Source organism: Melitaea cinxia, chromosome 24 (assembly GCF_905220565.1).
Source record: "Melitaea cinxia chromosome 24, ilMelCinx1.1, whole genome shotgun sequence".
NCBI lineage: Eukaryota > Metazoa > Arthropoda > Insecta > Lepidoptera > Nymphalidae > Melitaea > Melitaea cinxia.
Genome location: NC_059417.1, coordinates 1,520,200 through 1,537,721, shown reverse-complemented (window position 1 = coordinate 1,537,721; position 17,522 = coordinate 1,520,200). Strand labels below are relative to the sequence as shown.

General features: G+C 35.7%; 1 protein-coding gene across 1 annotated transcript; it reads right to left on the bottom strand.

Annotated features, from left to right (window-relative positions):
* Positions 1-5,623: 5,623 nt before the first annotated feature.
* Positions 5,624-16,416, bottom strand: LOC123665744 (facilitated trehalose transporter Tret1-like). The gene is made up of 9 exons (XM_045600006.1): positions 16,347-16,416; positions 15,459-15,568; positions 12,897-13,016; positions 11,570-11,725; positions 10,774-10,941; positions 9,573-9,705; positions 7,350-7,579; positions 6,312-6,506; positions 5,624-5,899 (listed from the first exon to the last, which is right to left on the bottom strand). Exons 1-9 carry the CDS (start codon positions 16,414-16,416, stop codon positions 5,642-5,644), a joined length of 1,440 nt encoding a protein of 479 aa, XP_045455962.1. The 3' UTR covers positions 5,624-5,641.
* Positions 16,417-17,522: the final 1,106 nt, after the last annotated feature.

Genomic DNA, 17,522 nt, shown 5'->3' with positions numbered 1-17,522 from the left:
TTCTCATGATACCAAACTAGGGATATCTCCTTTCCAACAAAAAAAGAATTATCAAAATCGGTACATCCAGTAGAAAGTTATGCGGTATAGCTCGAAAAGTAGTTGTTAGATCTCAAATAAATTTAAATGGGACCAATTGGCACACACCACCGTTCGATTAAAAGAAAATTTGTCGAAATCGCTCCACCCAGTCAAAAGTTCTGATGTAACATACATAAAAAAAATAGAGTCGAATTGAGAACCTCCTGCTTTTTGGAAGTCGGTTAAAAATAATATTTTCTTTCGTTTTTGAATCTCAAGACACACTCGCTTTAAAGATTAAAAAAAAAACTATACATATAAAACAAAGAAGCGTGTAATGCTTACGTCCAACGACTTACCTCCTTTTTATATTAATCAATGCGATTGTACGAACGTTTTTATTAAACAGTATTCATTAAATACAATTCATAGTCATTAAGCAATAAAACGACGCGGAACATTCGAGAACCTTGGCCACCAAACTGTGGGAGAGCGAAATGACAATATTTTTTCTCTTTAGCCGCCTTCAAATAAACGTGTTTTTTTTGTGTCACTAGGTCGGCAAACAAGCGTACGGCCCACCTGATGGTGAGAGATTACCGTAGCTTATAGACACCTGCAACACCTGAAGCATCGCAAGCGCGTTGCCGACCCAATCCCCAATCCCCCCAGGAGCTCTGGTCACCTTACTCACCAACAGGAACACAATACTGCTTGAAAACAGTATTATTTAGCTGTGATCTTCTGTAAGGTCCAGGTGCTACCCCAGACGGGCTGCTCCATATTTTGAGCAGGAAATTCCTGCTGTGCCCTACCTCAGTGTTTGCTCGCAAACGAAAAAATTAACTACATCCACAAGTTATATAACGTAAGTAGACAAAAAAGCGTTATCAAAGATTACTCAAAAAGTAGTCATAAGATCTCGATCAATCTAAACATATATACTAATAAATAAATTGGAGTGTCTGTTTGTAATATGTAAGTAACCGATTTTTACTAAATGCTTATGGATGTATACACGGTACATATACCAAAATAGCATTTTTTACAATTTTTGTCCGTCTGTTTGTTATGGCTAATCTCTGAAGCGGCTGAGCCGATTTTGGGCTGATGTAATTAGGCGTATCTATTTAGGATACTTTTATTTCCTTTTTTAGTTTTATTTTGTAAGTCTGTGAACTGAACCATACATTTTTTTTTAATTCCACGCGGACGAAGTCGCAGGCACATCTGGTATTATAATATAATCTTTGATCATTAATAATGAATATTTACTTGACTGTATTTTCATCTACGATGTAATTGATGTGGGTTTTTTTTTCGTTTTAAATCAAACACAACATCTGTGCTCATTTGGCACTATTGAAAGCCATTTTAAGAAGAAGAAGAAGAATCAAACACAATTTTATAAGACTAGGTCGGCAAACAAACTTAACACTCACCTGATGGTAAGCGATTATCATACACTCACAATCAACGGCCCCCACTAGGATTATCTTCTGTGTGGGGGGTCCGGAAACACAATACACAACTACCATTATGCAGGTTGATGGATATATTCCCTACTATATGTTCCTACTATGATATAACGATCGCTATTAGGTGTAAATCATAACAACCGGGACCGTCGGCTTAACGTGCTCTCCGAGGCACGGTGGGGAGACCTACAAGGACTGCACAAACACCCAGACCACGACAAACATCTGTATGGCCGTTACAAATGTTTGCTATGTGCGAGAACCAAACCCACAACCGCCAGAGCAACGGCTAGAAAACCACTGTTGTGACACACGCATAACACAACAATATTTAAGAGCAGTATTATTTAGTTGTGATGGTCTGTTAGGTTGATGTACTTCCCCGGACAGGCTGCTCCAGATTTTGAGCGGTATATATCCTGCTATGCCCTACCTATATTTAAAGGTTAACTTCTTCAGAAACAATACAAAAATGTATATAAATAAAAATTAATAAATATGATATATCATCATCACAGCAGCCTTTCGCAGTCGACTACTGGACATAGGCCTCCACAAGTTCGAGCCAAAAATGACGTGAACTCATGTGTGTTGCCCTTAGTCACCACGCTGGGCAGGCGGATTAGTGACCGCAGGGCTGGCTTTATCACACCGAAGACGCTGCTGCCCGTCTTCGGCCTGTGTATTTCAAAGCCAGCAGTTGGACGGTTATCCTGCCATCGAACGGCACTTCACCCTAACAGTCTTCACGAATAGATCATACAAATAAAGAATCATAAATAATCATTCACTACTTGAAAGCTTCAACCATATATTGTTAGAATCTATCATGTTACCACAACATGTTTTATCTAAAGAACAATTTTTTGTAATAAGATCGTGAAACTAATATCTCTCAGCGCGTACTAACTGACGTCATTCATATCGCTCATATGCTGAGGTATTGCAGCTGACACCGACCAGTTGCATTTTACTTACATATAACGCTACACGTTTCAACCTGTAATATCTCACTGGACATAGGCCTTTTCCCCATGTAGAAGGATCAGAACTTAATCCACCACGCTGCTCTAATGCGGGCTTGCGAATGTCGGGTTGCGAATTTGCAATTAAGTTTTAATAACGTCTCAATACAGTCTGCTTGTGAGTAAATAAAGAATCTTAAATCTTATTTTAAAGTAAAAATTATGTAGTTTTATTCCTCCATAGTGTTATGACTATTTGCCTTCGTTAGGTGTAAAGTAATTGATATCGCTGGTTAGATATAATGGATTCAATTAATCTGGAACAGTTCAGATGCTAGAAAATACCTATTTCGGTCGTTATCAGCTGCATTTACGTTACAACAATTAGTGTTTATATGTGTACATTGTTACTCGATACTTGGAGGTTATTAGGCTATAAACGCAATACAATATGAACCAGACTAAAAATAGCCTATTAATTAAAACAAGAACTGTTGGAAATTTAGCCTAAACTTTTTATTCTATATCTTTACCAAGGTAAGTTTGCTATTCCTAGCATATTGTTTTTTTAGTATTTTTTTTTCAATTTCCTGACCTTGGCAAACGTATATAGCCTACGAGTATACTAGGATATCCTAGACTATAAACGTAATTCACTATGACATATGTCATAAGTGATAATTGTGGATTTTCTTCAATTCTTTTACTCAACGTGCTTAGGACCAAAAAAGACTATGAGCTCAACCATCTAGAGACAATATAAGCTCTATCACATTATTATGTCTCCACTACCACCATAAACTTTATTTGATGGTATCCTTGTTGAATGGTGATTTTATCTGGGCTATCTGCATCCAGCCCAGGTAAATAAAAACAGATAAAAATTGTATGAAATTTTTGTAATCCCTGTTTCAAACACACAATACTTTACATTAACTGCCCATACAATCTTCGTTTTTTATCGGTATAATATGTGTCTTTAGATTACACGTTGTTACAGAATACGTTGAGGAAATAAAGGTTCACTGCTCGTTCTCGGTAGGTGGCAGTGGTAGGCATGATAATATGTAGCCTATATGTTGATCCGACTTCTTAATAATATTCGTGCCAAATTTGAAGTAAATCCATGCGGTACTTTTTGAGTGTATCCCGGCCTACATACAGACAAACAGACAAACAGACAAAAAAGCTATATTTTTGGCTTCGGTATCGATTATAGATCACACCCCAAGTATTCTTTTAAAAAAATATTCTATGTACAGTTTTAACTTTCCTACCATTTTTAACCGACTTCCAAAAAAGGAGGAGGTTCTGAATTCGACTGTATTTTTTTTTTTATGTATGTTACATCAGAACTTTTGACTGGGTGGAGCGATTTCGACAAATTTTCTTTTAATCGAAAGGTGGTGTGTGCCAATTGGTCTCATTTAAATTTATTTGAGATCTAACAACTACTTTTCGAGCTATATCTAATAATGCATTTTTACTTGACGCTTTTTTCGTCGACCTACGTTGTATTATACCACATAACTTTCTACTGGATGTATCGATTTTGATAATTCTTTTTTTGTTGGAAAGGAGATATCCCAAGTTTAGTACCATGATGAAATGAAACCAGGATCTGATGATAGGATCCCAGAGAAATTTATGGAAATTCTTGAAAATCCGCAATAACTTTTTATTGGTTGTACCGATTTTAATAATTCTTTTTTTGTTGGAATGGAGATATCTCTAGTTTGGTACCATTATAAGGAAACCAGGATCTGATGACGGGATCCCAGAGAAATCGAGGGAACCTCTTGAAAATCCGCCATGACTTTTTACTGGGTGTACCGATTTTAATAATTTTTAATTTAATCGAAAGCTGATATTTGTCATGTGGTCACATATAAATTTTATTGAGATCTGATAACTACTGTTTGAGTAATCTTTGATAACGCGCAGTTACTTGACTATTTTTTCGTCGATCTACGTTGTACTACTCGTCGATGTAATTGAAGTCGGTTTTTTTTCGTTTGCGAGCAAACACAATTATATTATATGTATAGATAATTTCACTTTTATATGGAGTGAGGCCTATGGCCACAAGTAGGATATTTTGATTTGATTTTATATACTTTATTGCACTCAAAAATACATATAGAAACATAAAATAATAGTTAGGTTTATGGCAAAGGTGGACTTATCTCTGAAAGAGATTTCTTCCAGTCAACCCATGGTCATGAGTAAGTGTTTCATATAGCAAGGCAAACAGTGCAAGAAGTATTCATTAAGAAGAAAAATAATAAAAAAAAAACACCAAAGAGAAATAAATAAATAAAAGATAATAAAATTTATATATATACAAAAATGTAACATACTACATATTAACAAATACATATAAAGATACATACAAAAATACAAATATACTTATAAATATACATAAACATACACATACTCACTATAGTATATAAGTAAATACATACACATTCTATAATATACAGATGATTACACATTAGCTAGTGAAAGCAGTGGATATTATAGGCAAAATCGAATAAATTGAAATGTTAACTGTAAAGTAAGTATATAAATACAAGAATTTTATTTGCCACTGCCTCTCAGTAATTTATTAATAAAAAATTAAAAATATAAGCGCTCTAAACTATTAATATTTTATTTACAAATATTCAAGTACAACAAAATGTTACATTTAACAACAACAGTAAATACTGATCGAATATAATTCGATAAACATATTATACATCTTTAAAAATAACATTCGAATATTTAAAAAAATATTATTAAAATTATGTTAGGTGTTACACATTTTTATAAAATGAATTGCGGTACACTTATCAAAGATTAAAAATCATATCAGATGGTCTATAAAGACAGATAGATGAATAAATCTTGTAATTTCTAACTTCGTTCCGTAATAAAACAAAGGACTTATATACGTTCTCCTTATAAACAAATACTAATTTTAATCTTAATTTGATTGTAATTGATGATTAAAATTAAAACTTAGTAGATTCATACGAAAATCAGTACAAAATAATAGTAATAAATATACTTCATTAAAATGTTTATAATAAAAATATTCATATAAAAAACATTCCAGAATAATCTCAGTGTGACCATCACTTAACATAACTAAATCATTAAAAACAAGAATTACAATCTGCATCAATTTAGGTGTCACGCCTCATTCGGCTTCTCCAATTTCCTTTTCTCCTTTTTAGATCTCAAATCATCGTAGATTTCTTCTAGCTGCCTATTTCTGGTCTCTGGTACAATGAGGATCACGTATAGAGCTGTACCCAAGCACATCGCTCCGAAGAAGTAGAAAGCCACGTAAATTCCTATACTTTTTGCTAAAGGTTTGAAGAATAAAAGTTGAAAGAAGTCAGCCAATGAAGCGATTGCCATCGTAGTTGCTAATACTGTTCCGCGATACTGTAATTACAATAACATACTTATGTTATAAATAATAGTAGCTAAGACGTGTCAAATCTTCTATATTAATAAAAATGAATGTTGCTAAGCGCATAACTCGGGAATGGCTCGACCAATTCGGCTATTTTATTTTTTGTATATTTTTTAAGGCCACGGAAGGTTTTATTACTAAAAAAAAAAATTACAATCAACTTTTGACAGAACGAAGTGTGTCCGGGTGGCTAATCAACAATATTTATTTCTTTACAAAGACATCAATAGCTTAAAGGAGTTTCAACTTATTCTGAATCAAAACAAGCCCTTGAAAGAAATCGATCGAAATCCCTTTTTTGATTCTAAATTATCTCCTAGTGACATTTTTAAAACATATATATTTATAAATTTCTTAAAATCCAAAACATGTTATAATTACCTTATAAGAAAATATCTCCCCAGTCATAACCACTGAGATGGGCATCAGTCCAGACGCATCACAGAAGATGCACAAGCAGAGCATCAGCACAGGGATCCAAGCTGGCGCTGAAATTTGGTTCTCGTTCAAGAGGAACCATGTGGCGAGCACGCACATACTGAGGCCAGATATGATGCTAGTTATAAATAGAAGTGGCTAGAGAAATAATAAATAACTGTTATTAATTATTTTATTGTGGTAGGGCAATAGCTCACTCGTAATTATGGTCAATATCGTTATCATCTTATCATTATCAATCTTACAGTTAATCACGGCTAATACTGCTTTCAAGTAGTATTGTGCCACTGTGGTGAGTAACGTAACCAGAGCTCGGCTTGCAAAGCTCCTAGTGTTGCAGGTGTACATAGGCTCCGGTATCAGCTTTCTATCACATGAACCGTACGCTTATACCTTTAGAGTTAAAAAAATTACAGACGACAGAAATCTATAGTGTAAGAATCCATTTGTAACTAAAAAATTACCTCTTCAAGATAATAGAAAAAAGTCAGCTTAAGAAGGGGTAGTTTACTTTATTTATAAATTTTGGTGTTAGTGTAGTGATTACAGTAGTATGACATTAAAAACCGACTGAAAAGTTGTAGAATACATACGTTAATTATTTGCAATTTTCCAAGGGATGTAAAAAATTCCCAACAAATACTCAAAGAAACTTTTTCACTTATATTATCCCTTCACACTTTACTTCAGCCTATCGCAGTCCACTGCTGGACATAGGCTTCCCCAAGTTGGCGCCAAAACATTCACACTACTATTTCAGATTTTTTTATTACCTATTGGCAAAGTTCGCATTAGAAGTTACATCCTGAATAGTTATCATGTACCCTCAAAATTCTTCTTATTTCAAACTTTCTCCAACTTATATTTGAGTTGTGGAATGGGGTCTACTTTTTAACGTGACAACTGCTTACCTTCAAATAGACCGTACACTTATTTGGCACCATAGTAGCTTAAAAAATATATTTTACTATATCCACATACACGTCTACCGCACTTCTCGACGACACTCGACGCCATACCAGCACCACAGAACTGCACCACACCCAAAACCATCGTCTGCTGGTTGGGAGTGAGCACCAACCCCATCATTTGCGACGCTAAGTGAAATATGTCCCCAGCAAAGTTCAACACAGGAACTGCACCACATAACTCACGAGCCAATGATGCTACGAGTGATATTTGAAAGGCTCTACACAGGATCTTGTCAGTCACTGAAAATTAACAAATAAACGTCACATAGTAATAATATAATACAAATATTTTTTAAGTAAAACTTTTTTGACGCCGCGTTGGCGCAACGGTTACAGCCATGGATTGTACCTGTTGCGCTGGCGGTTGCGGGTTCGATCCCCGCACACGACTAACACTAGTATTGGCCATACAGGTGTTTGCCATGTTCTGGGTGTTTGTGCAGTCCTTGTGGGTCTCCCCACCGTGCCTCGGAGAGCACGTTAAGCCGTCGGTCCCGGTTTTTATCATGTACACCTGATAGCGATCGTTACTCATAGTAGGGAATATATGCGCCAACCCGCATTGGAGCAGCGTGGTGGATTAAGCTCTGATCCTTCTCCTACATGGGGAAAGAGGCCTATGCCCAGTAGTGGGATATTACAGGCTGAAGCGTAAAACTTCTTTACGTTTAACTTGGGGAGTAAGCTGGTGAATGCGTGACGAGAGCATTACGAAAAGTGTGATCAGGCGAGGCGAACGGCAGTTAAGAGGGAGAGATATAAGTTAGATGGAGCTAAAGTAGCTTTGCTTCAGTCGTGAGGTCTAAAGCACATTCGTTTTTTTTTATAAAAAACGTAAATATTAACTATTTTTTATCCGTTAAACAGATGGGTGAAAGTCGTCTCTTGTTTGGATCTATTTCTATAAAGGTGTAAGACGCATTTAGTCTGCAACATCCTACTGTTGGGCATAGGCCTCTTTCTTCGTGTAAGAGAAGGATTGTAGCTTAATCCACCACGGTTCTCCACTACGGGTTGGCGGATATGTTCTTTAATTTTATTTTTTTATTTTTTATTTTACTTTATTTTGGAAACAAACGGTATTACATAAATATACAGGAATACACAACACAATAGTATCACTTAACCAAAAATAGTTTCCGATATTAAAAAAGAACATATGACAAAGTTCAGAAGAGATGCTTCACAACAATAGTTCAATATCAAAAAACTTAATAATAATACTAAAACATTACTATAAATTGATTAACAATATAATATAAAATTTAATATGAGTAACGATCCCTATTTATGATACAAACCGGAACCGACGGCCTGACATGCTCTTCTAGGCACGTTGACCACAAGGACAGATATCCAAACCAAAACGACATATTTGTACAAATATATCCCGAACGAGAATCGAAACCGTAAACCGTCGGAATTTTAGGTGACTACTCACACCACTCACTCACCAGAGCGGTTGTTGTAGTGTAACACAGATATAAATAAATATTTTTTTTGTCGTTCGACCAAACATATTTAAATTAAACAATAAGTATTTATAATATGAGAGAAAAGCTTAGCTAATTGATTGTTATGTTTAATCAACCTGAAATTTTTACATAACAAGGCATTGCCAGAGAACGCATCTTTTGTTACCTCTGTCATTTAGTATTTGTTTTAACGTAACTTTTTCATGAACCAAACACTATAATAATATAGACTGAAAATCAAAAATAAAATAATCCAAGAATCTTCATTTACGGAGTCTTGCTATGACCAGAAAGAAAACTTTGACTAAAATTCTTCTCATCATTATTACAGCCTATACAGTCCACTGCTGGACATAGGCCTCCACAAGTTTACGCCAAAAATAACGTGAACTCATGTGTTTTGCCCATAGTCACCACGCTGGGCAGGCGGGTTGGTGACCGCAGTACGGGCTTTGTCGCACCGAAGACGCTGCTGCCCGTCTTCGGCCTGTGTATTTCAAAGCCAGCACTTGGATGTTTATCCTGCCATCGGTCGGCTTCTTAAGTTCCAAGGTGGTTGTGGAACCTTGTTATCCCTTAGTCGCCTCTTACGACACCCACGGGAAGAGAGGGGGTGGCTAAATTCTTTAGTGCCGTAGCCACACAGCACAGACATATTATTTAGAAATTCTTCTAAGTACCGTTAATGTACTTAGAAGAATTTCTAAATAATATGTCTGTGTGTTATTAATATGTCTGTGTGTATGTGTGTTACTTACAGATGTTTTTTAAAAGAAATTTTCCTTTCCCTTCATCATTCTTCTGTTCTTTTTTAATGATATCTATTTCCTCTTTTATAGAAGAATCGTTTCCCTTTCGACATCTCAACCACATCAATGCTTTTATCGCTTCCTAAAAATATATATCATATTTAATAATTAAGAAACACCATGAAAAGTTTAAACAGCTTTAAGAGCGGGAGCCGCGGCGCAACGAATAAATGCGCGAGTATTCGTCACTAATTCCAAATTACATCATGGTGCCGTTTGCAGTTAAAACACTTGGACCTTGGAGTAGCAGTGCTAACAATTTTTAAAACAATTTAATTTAACTGAGGTAGGGCACAGCAGGAATTTCCTGCTCAAAATATGGAGCAGCCCGACTGGGGTAGTACCTCGACCTTACAGAAGATCACAGCAAAATAATACTGTTTTCAAGCAGTATTGTGTTCCTGTTGGTGAGTAAGGTGACCAGAGCTCCTGGGGGGTTTGGGGATTGGGTCGGCAACGCGCTTGCGATGCTGCTGGTGTTGCAGGCGTCTATAAGCTACAGTAATCGCTTACCATCAGGTGAGCCGTATGCTTGTTTGCCGAGCTAGTGACATAAAAAAAAAAAAAAATATTGAAGGCCTCGTCCAATTGCCTCCACTGGTGACAAGAGGGCTGGTGCGATTTTTAGCCAGAATTTAGGCAGTCAACGGGGAAATTTTGGCAGCATTACTGTGTACCATTCTACTCGGACATGATTTATAATGAAAAAATATATGTGCAAAGTTTTTAGCAGCTATAATAAAACTAACCAAAATCATACACTAAAAGTTTTCTTTCTATTTCTTCCTTCTTTTCCTAGTCTCAGTTATATTACTTATATATTACTAGAGCTATTTATATTTCAGTAACCTAAAATAGATAATAACTTGATAGAGAATAAATCATGAACTCCTTTTAAAATCTGGATGAATTTATTAAGTCGACATCAAAAAATGAACGAGCAAAATAAAGGAAAAAATGCGTTTTTATCAGCAGTAGCGAAATGTTACATTTTTAATTCAGATGACGTACTTCCTTTGGTGATAAGGAATCTTAAGAATTTGATTGGATTTAGCCTATAACATCCCACTGCTGAGCTTAAGCCTCTTTCTCCATGTAACTAATACAGATCGGAGAAGAATATAAAATAATATGGAGAAGTTAACTTTACCTCATCCCTTCCATTTTTGATAAGATATGAAGGAGATTCCGGCATAGCCAGAAATATTAGGCAATGTGCCAAGGGTATGACCAGGAACGTGATAAGTATATTTTGATAAGTCATCAAATCGCCAATAACGTAGGCAGAAAGGCTTCCTGTAGTAAAGAATAGCGCGACCTGAAATTTTCAGTTATAAATATTAAAAAATTGTCGTTGAAGTAAAGTACCTACAGTTGAAAATATCCTGCCCAAGCTCGTCTGAGAAAGTACCTCAACCTTAAAAAGGTCACAGCTAAATAATACTGCTTCCAAGTAGTGTTGTGTTCCTGTGGTAAGTAAGGTGGCCAAATCTCTTGGAGAGCGTTAGGGTTGACAGAGCACTTCGAATGGTTCTGGTGTTGCAAGCGTCTATAGGCTACGATAACCGCTTACCATCAGATGGGTCATACGCTTTTTTGCTACCCTGGTCGTATAACAAAAAATAAATAAAATAAATTACGTTACATACGTAATAAAATTAAATTTTTGAAAAGATTCTTTGAGTTATTATTTCTAAGGGTGATTTTCTAACGTCCTTTATTTTCAGTAAACTTATACAGTGTTAACAGAAAATTAGATTAAATCGACTTATATTCTTATAAGTAAGGAAAAGACAAAACGAAGAAATTAATGTATTTCCGAATTTCGAGAATAATCTGCGGTTTTTCCCACAATGCTTTTGCTTCAGTATTGAGCCACAGACGAATTTTAGGCCTTGAAGATTTTGCTCAGTAAATTTTCCACTAACAAATGCACGAATCCTTACCCAGCAACCTAAAGCTCCTCTGATATTGTCGTCGCTTATTTCCTTAATGTATGTGGGACAGGTGACGCAACTGGCAGCCATCACGACACCGACCAATGTCCTAGCAATCACTAAGACCCATATACTCATCGAACACAACTTCAGAAGCCAAACGACCTGGAAATGACCAACAATGGTACTACCTAGTTGTGATTAAAAAGTTTCAAAGTAAAAAGATTCTCTTACGTTGCCATAACGCATTGTGTTCTTTTTTTTAAATTATTTTTGGTAATGAAATATCGTAAAAATATTTTACGCGCTTCAGCCTGTAATATCCCACTACTGGGCATACGCCTCTTTCGCCACGTAGGAGAAGGATCAGAGCTTAATCCACCACGCTGCACCAATTCGGGTTGGCGGATATATATTCCTTACTATGAGTAACGATCGCTATCAGGTAGACATGATAACAACCAGGACCGACGGCTTAACGTGCCCTCCGAGTCACGGTGGGGAGACCCACAAGGACTGCACGTTAGTGGGTGTTAACCCAGACCATGGCAAACACCTGTATGGCCAATAAAAATGTTTGTCATGTGTGGGAATCGAACCTGAACCCGCCAGCGCAACAGGCACAATCCATGGCTGTGACCGTTGCGCTAATGCGGCGTCTAAAATACTTTACAGTTGACTATAAAGACATTAAAAATTTGTATTAATTGTGAGTATTTTTTTATACGTCAAGTTTTATATTCTTCGAATTCTGTTAAAGAAAAAATTGTTTCATGTCTATCGACGACGTGTTGGTGCAGCGGTCACAGCACTGACTGCCACGCTGGCTGTCGCGGGTCAAACTCCCGTTCACGACAGACAATTGCGTTGGCCATATACATTATATTCACATCGTTGTACACTATCCCTAAAATTATTTAATGTGTTTGTATATTAACTAAAATAATAATAATTAGTAATCATTTATTTCATTAAAAGAACATCAATTTGCCATTTAATGTCTAATTTATAAAGATATCCTGTAATGGTGTTTGTGGCCGCGTTCGTTCGAAACGGTGACGAACGATTTTTATAAATTTTTTGTGTATATTTGGTAGGTATTAGAAGTTTTAAAGTATTTTTTATACGACAAAGTGATTGATAGTCCCTATCAGATTATTTTTTCTATTTAAACTTTTCGCGTTTGCCATTTTGCATGGTAATAGGTTTCTTATGTCAAATCAGATCAACAAAAGGGTACTATGTTTATATATGTACTTTGTATGTTCTAACAAGGAATAAAAAGAAAAAAAATCTACCATAATAACTAAAAACTATTTAAGAAATAGTCACTTACCGCTGTGAGTGACGACATGAAAATAAGTGCGTTTTTTCTTCCAAATGTGTCTCCCCACCAAGCCACGAGGTAGGTCGATGGGATACAACTGAGATATGGCAAGGATGCCATCCATGATATCTGGAAATATAAGTTATAACTATATCAATAATTATATAAACTATATTATTTTAAGTAACACTTAGCCTTTACGTACATATTATTTTTTTGTCAATGTGAAACAATATGCTACTTAAAACTCTGCTACATAATAAAAATACTTGTATATTAAATGTTAACTATAATTACCAAAGTATTAATTAATCACGGTTTGAACAAATAAATTGTACCTACATTACCTGAGTTTGTAATGTGTCTATTGTTAAAATGTAACCATTTTGAAATCGTACGAAATCGTTAGTTAATTTGCTTCCTCGACTCTGATTATTTTCAAGTGTTTTTTTTTTGACGTTCGTTAAGTGTACGTCACCTTATAGGACTGGCTGCTGGACGGCTAGCTGGACATATGACTCCTCAAGTTCACACCAAAAATGGTGTGAACTCATGTGTGTTGCCCATAGTCACCACGCTGGGCAGGCGGGTTGGTGACCGAAGGGCTGGCTTTGTCGCACCGAAGACGCTCCTGCCCATCTTCGGCCTGTGTACTTCATAGCCAGCAGTTGGATGACTATCCCGCCACCGGTCGGCTATTTAAGTTCCAAGGTGGTAGCGGGACTGTGTTATCCCTTAGTCGCCTCTTACGACACCCACGGGAAGAGAGGGGATGGCTATATTCTTCATTGCCGTAACCACACAGCAAAAAAATTTAGTTAGGTTACAATTATTACTTTACTTTTTAGTAGTAGTCGATGGTATATCGTTATATGAATAAATAAATTAAATACAGACAATATCAGTAAAAAAATTGACTGATTGATCTGTAAAGTTGGTTTACGGACGATAGTTTAACGTGACAACAAAACATAACAAAACATCTCCTCGGAGTATATGCCAATCGAGTTGAAGAGAGATAGATGCGGCGCAAGCGTACAATGAGCGTAATGCTACAATGAGCGTAACGCTACAATGAGTCATACTTTTTCGTGCATGCAGCCGGCGTTCAGCGATTTATTAGACGTTGTCACGTCAAAATTAATATAATATTTGAGAAGTTTACATATAATATTACGGATAACAGATACATAATTCCAGATTTATACAACATTTCAAATAATTTCTAATTTCTAAGTATAAATTAAAGATAAAAAATAAAATGCTTTCGATCGCGAATTTTTGTATCTGAACAACAGTTGGTTTCGGTCTGGGTGTAAAAACATGTAGATGTCGCTACTCGAAGAACACGTAAATCAATTCATACCAATTGTTATTATTGACACACGATAGCGATCGTTATTTGTGATAGGGAAATTTTCTGCCAAATTTCGAAATGGTGATGTCTTTACGCAGCAGTTGGACGTTTAAAAACTGATCAATCTGTTTACAAACTTAGAGAAACTTTCAATAAAACTTTATTTTATATTCTTCTCTATATAAACAAAATTAAGAAAAAATAAAAGACTTTAATCCCTTGAGGTTCCGTTCACTATTGATGTAAATGTCACATAAACCTGTAACGTACAGTTAAAGATAATTGCCAGCCCACTGGTGTCGCTATCATCGTACACATTCATTTATTTCATTTTTTATGAAAGTTCATTAACCTTACAGAAGACACAGTTAAATAATACTATAATTGTATTTATTTTTAATAAATTAGTTAAAGTTAAAATGAGAGGGACCGGGGAGGACAGCTGGGGTAGGAAACAGCTGGAAATATCCTGCTCAAAATCTGGAGCAGCCCGACTGGGGAAGTATCTCGACCTTGCAGAAGAATGCTTCAGCCTGTAATATTCCAATGCTTTGCAGGAGAAGGATCAGAGCTATTATCAGGATATTTTCCCTTTCATGAGTAACGATCGCTATCAGGTGTAACCGGGACCGACAGCATAACGTGCTCTCCGAGGCACGGTGGGGTGGCCCACAAGGACCAGTAACCAGACCGAAAATTATTATTGTATAAACAAAATATTATATTTGTATAAACACATATCCACTCCAAGCGGGAATCGAACCCGCAACTGTCGACATTTATGCGCAGCTGACACGACACACGCGCCATTATACCAGAGCGGCCGTCATTACAGAAGAACAAAGCTAAATAATACTCCTCTTAAGAAGTTTTATGTTACTGTAGTGAACAAGGTTCAAAGTTCAAAGGTGGGAACAAGGAACAAGGTGAGGTTCGGCGGTAATAGGCAGCTTAATAATGCTTGCAAACGCTATAGATACAGTGCCCTTATTTGCCACTATTCATCATCATCATCATCATCATCATCATCAGTTCAGCCTAATACAGTCCACTGCTGGACTTAGGCCTCCACAAGTTCGCACCGAAAATGCAGGGAAGTCATGTGTTTTGCCCATAGTCACCTGCAGGGCTGGCTTAGTTTTAATTCGTTGCCACTATTGTAGTACTTAAAATTAATTAGTAATATCAATATCACAATACGTTTCGATACTAACTTCACTATCTGTGAATGGTACGCCTTTTGGAGAGTCCTTCGACTGCAGCAGAAGAGTCATAGGAGACATCCATCCTATGCAGTTTCCGTATCCGTATAAAGGGATGCAAACTGTTTAAATGCACATATTATATTAAAATATCGATTTTTCCAATTGTTACTTTTATTGTAACTTTTTAAAATAAATGGCTATTATGTACAATACTCGTAGATTTTGGCAGATCAATTTTCTTCCTTTTGAATATAAACTGTGTCTTTCAATTATATCGTCGTATTATCCTGGTGAAATAATTATTTTAAACGGTCCAATAGTTTTTTTAGTTAATCCGTTACAAATTTAAAAAATAATCGATTCTTTTTTCCTTATCATGTTAGTAAAGAATAACCATATATTCTCATTATCAGTAAACAATCGAAATATTTTTATAGTGATTAAAAAACCGTGTGTTGTCGTGGGACACCAGATAGGAACGAAGTTCCTTATTATAAAATATTAATTTCAAGTTCTATTCGAGGTATAAAGAAAATAATTTTTCGTGTAAACATTTTTTATTATGATTTTTTATCGATAAAAATCAAAAAACCACTTTACAAAATAACCTTAACACCTTAATTTTATTTACAATGATTTATAAAAATATATAATAATTATCGAATGATATAATAACAATAGCAAACTGCATCGTAATAACAGTCATCATGTAGACCATACATTAGACATTATACAGTTATTATATATAGACTATACAAATAACACTAAATCTTACGCTTTTTTTAACGTTACAGACGTTTTTTGCCGGCGTTTTAACCCTTCTCAACGGCCCATAAGGTACTTAAGTAAACCTAACTTAGGTAAACCATTAAAAAAAGAAATTAAAAAGAAACTTACTCAGTAAAGCACATAGGATCTGATTAACTTGACTTCCTTCTTTAAATATATTACAGAGAACTATCCTCATACCTTTAAATATAAATTAAAATATTCTATCAGCAATGTACCGTCACACAGTAGCGACTGCCACTTACTACAACAACTTTACTACAGAGCGTGAATATTTGATGAACTTAATGACAAATTTACAATTATTTTTTTACTTCCATACGAACATGTAACAAAAATACAAATTACACATTCAGAAAAAAAAACCTATAAGGTTTACATAGGAATATTTCGTTCAACAATCATTCGAAACACAAGAATCATAATACAAGTTCTTAATCAAAACAAAACAACATAATTATGTACATAGGTAGTATTAAAAGAAATTCGTCAGGCCGGGCAGCTCAGTAAATAAAAATATATATACATATACATACAGAGATGTTAAATTTACGAAACAATATTTATAAATCCTGTTATAGTTTTTTCAAGAAATGCACCTTAAGTTTGTTTTTTATATTTATTGGAGTTATATCTTAATTCTAGTTCGAGATCGTTGACTAAAAATGGAATCAGATAGGCGCTGGTACGTTTGCCGTATATATATTTAATTTTAGGTATATTTTTTGTTTGTTATTTGACGTGTGGCATTGTAATTGACAAGGTCTGATGTGTGGTTACGACAGTAAGAATAAAGCCACCCCTCTCTTCCCGTGAGTGTCGTGAGAAGCGACTAAGGGATAACACAGTTCCACTACCACCTTGGAACTTAAAAAGCCGACCGATGGCGGGATAACCATCCAACTGCTGGTTTTGAAATACACAGGCCGAAGATGGGCAGCAACGTCTTCGGTGCGACAAAGCCAGCCCTGCGGTCACCAACCCGCCTGCCCAGTTTGGTGACTATGGGCAAAATACATAAGTTCACGTCGTTTTTTGCGCGAGCTTGTGGAGGCCTGTGTCCAGCAGTGGACTGTATTAGGCTGAAGTGAAAAATTGACAAGGACGTGAACTGAAAGTGTTGTACAGATTTTGAATAACAGATTATCATTATTAGCGCAGTCCAATTTAATGTAGGCGGTACAATCTTTTTAATTATTCTTATTTGCAATCGATGAATACTATTTAGGTAAGTGCGATAAGTACGTCCATAACTACTGAGTCCGTAGGATAAGACAGAGGTTA

Bases quoted from the DNA above. Each gene is read 5' to 3' on its own strand.
- LOC123665744 (XM_045600006.1), bottom strand. From the start codon at position 16,416: ATGAGGATAGTTCTCTGTAATATATTTAAAGAAGGAAGTCAAGTTAAT. The intron at 10,942-11,569 runs GTAAGGATTCGT...TGAAAATTTCAG, and splicing joins GAGGAGCTTTAGGTTGCTGG to GTCGCGCTATTCTTTACTAC. The intron at 6,507-7,349 runs GTATGTGGATAT...TTATTTCTCTAG, and splicing joins TCGAGAAGTGCGGTAGACGT to CCACTTCTATTTATAACTAG.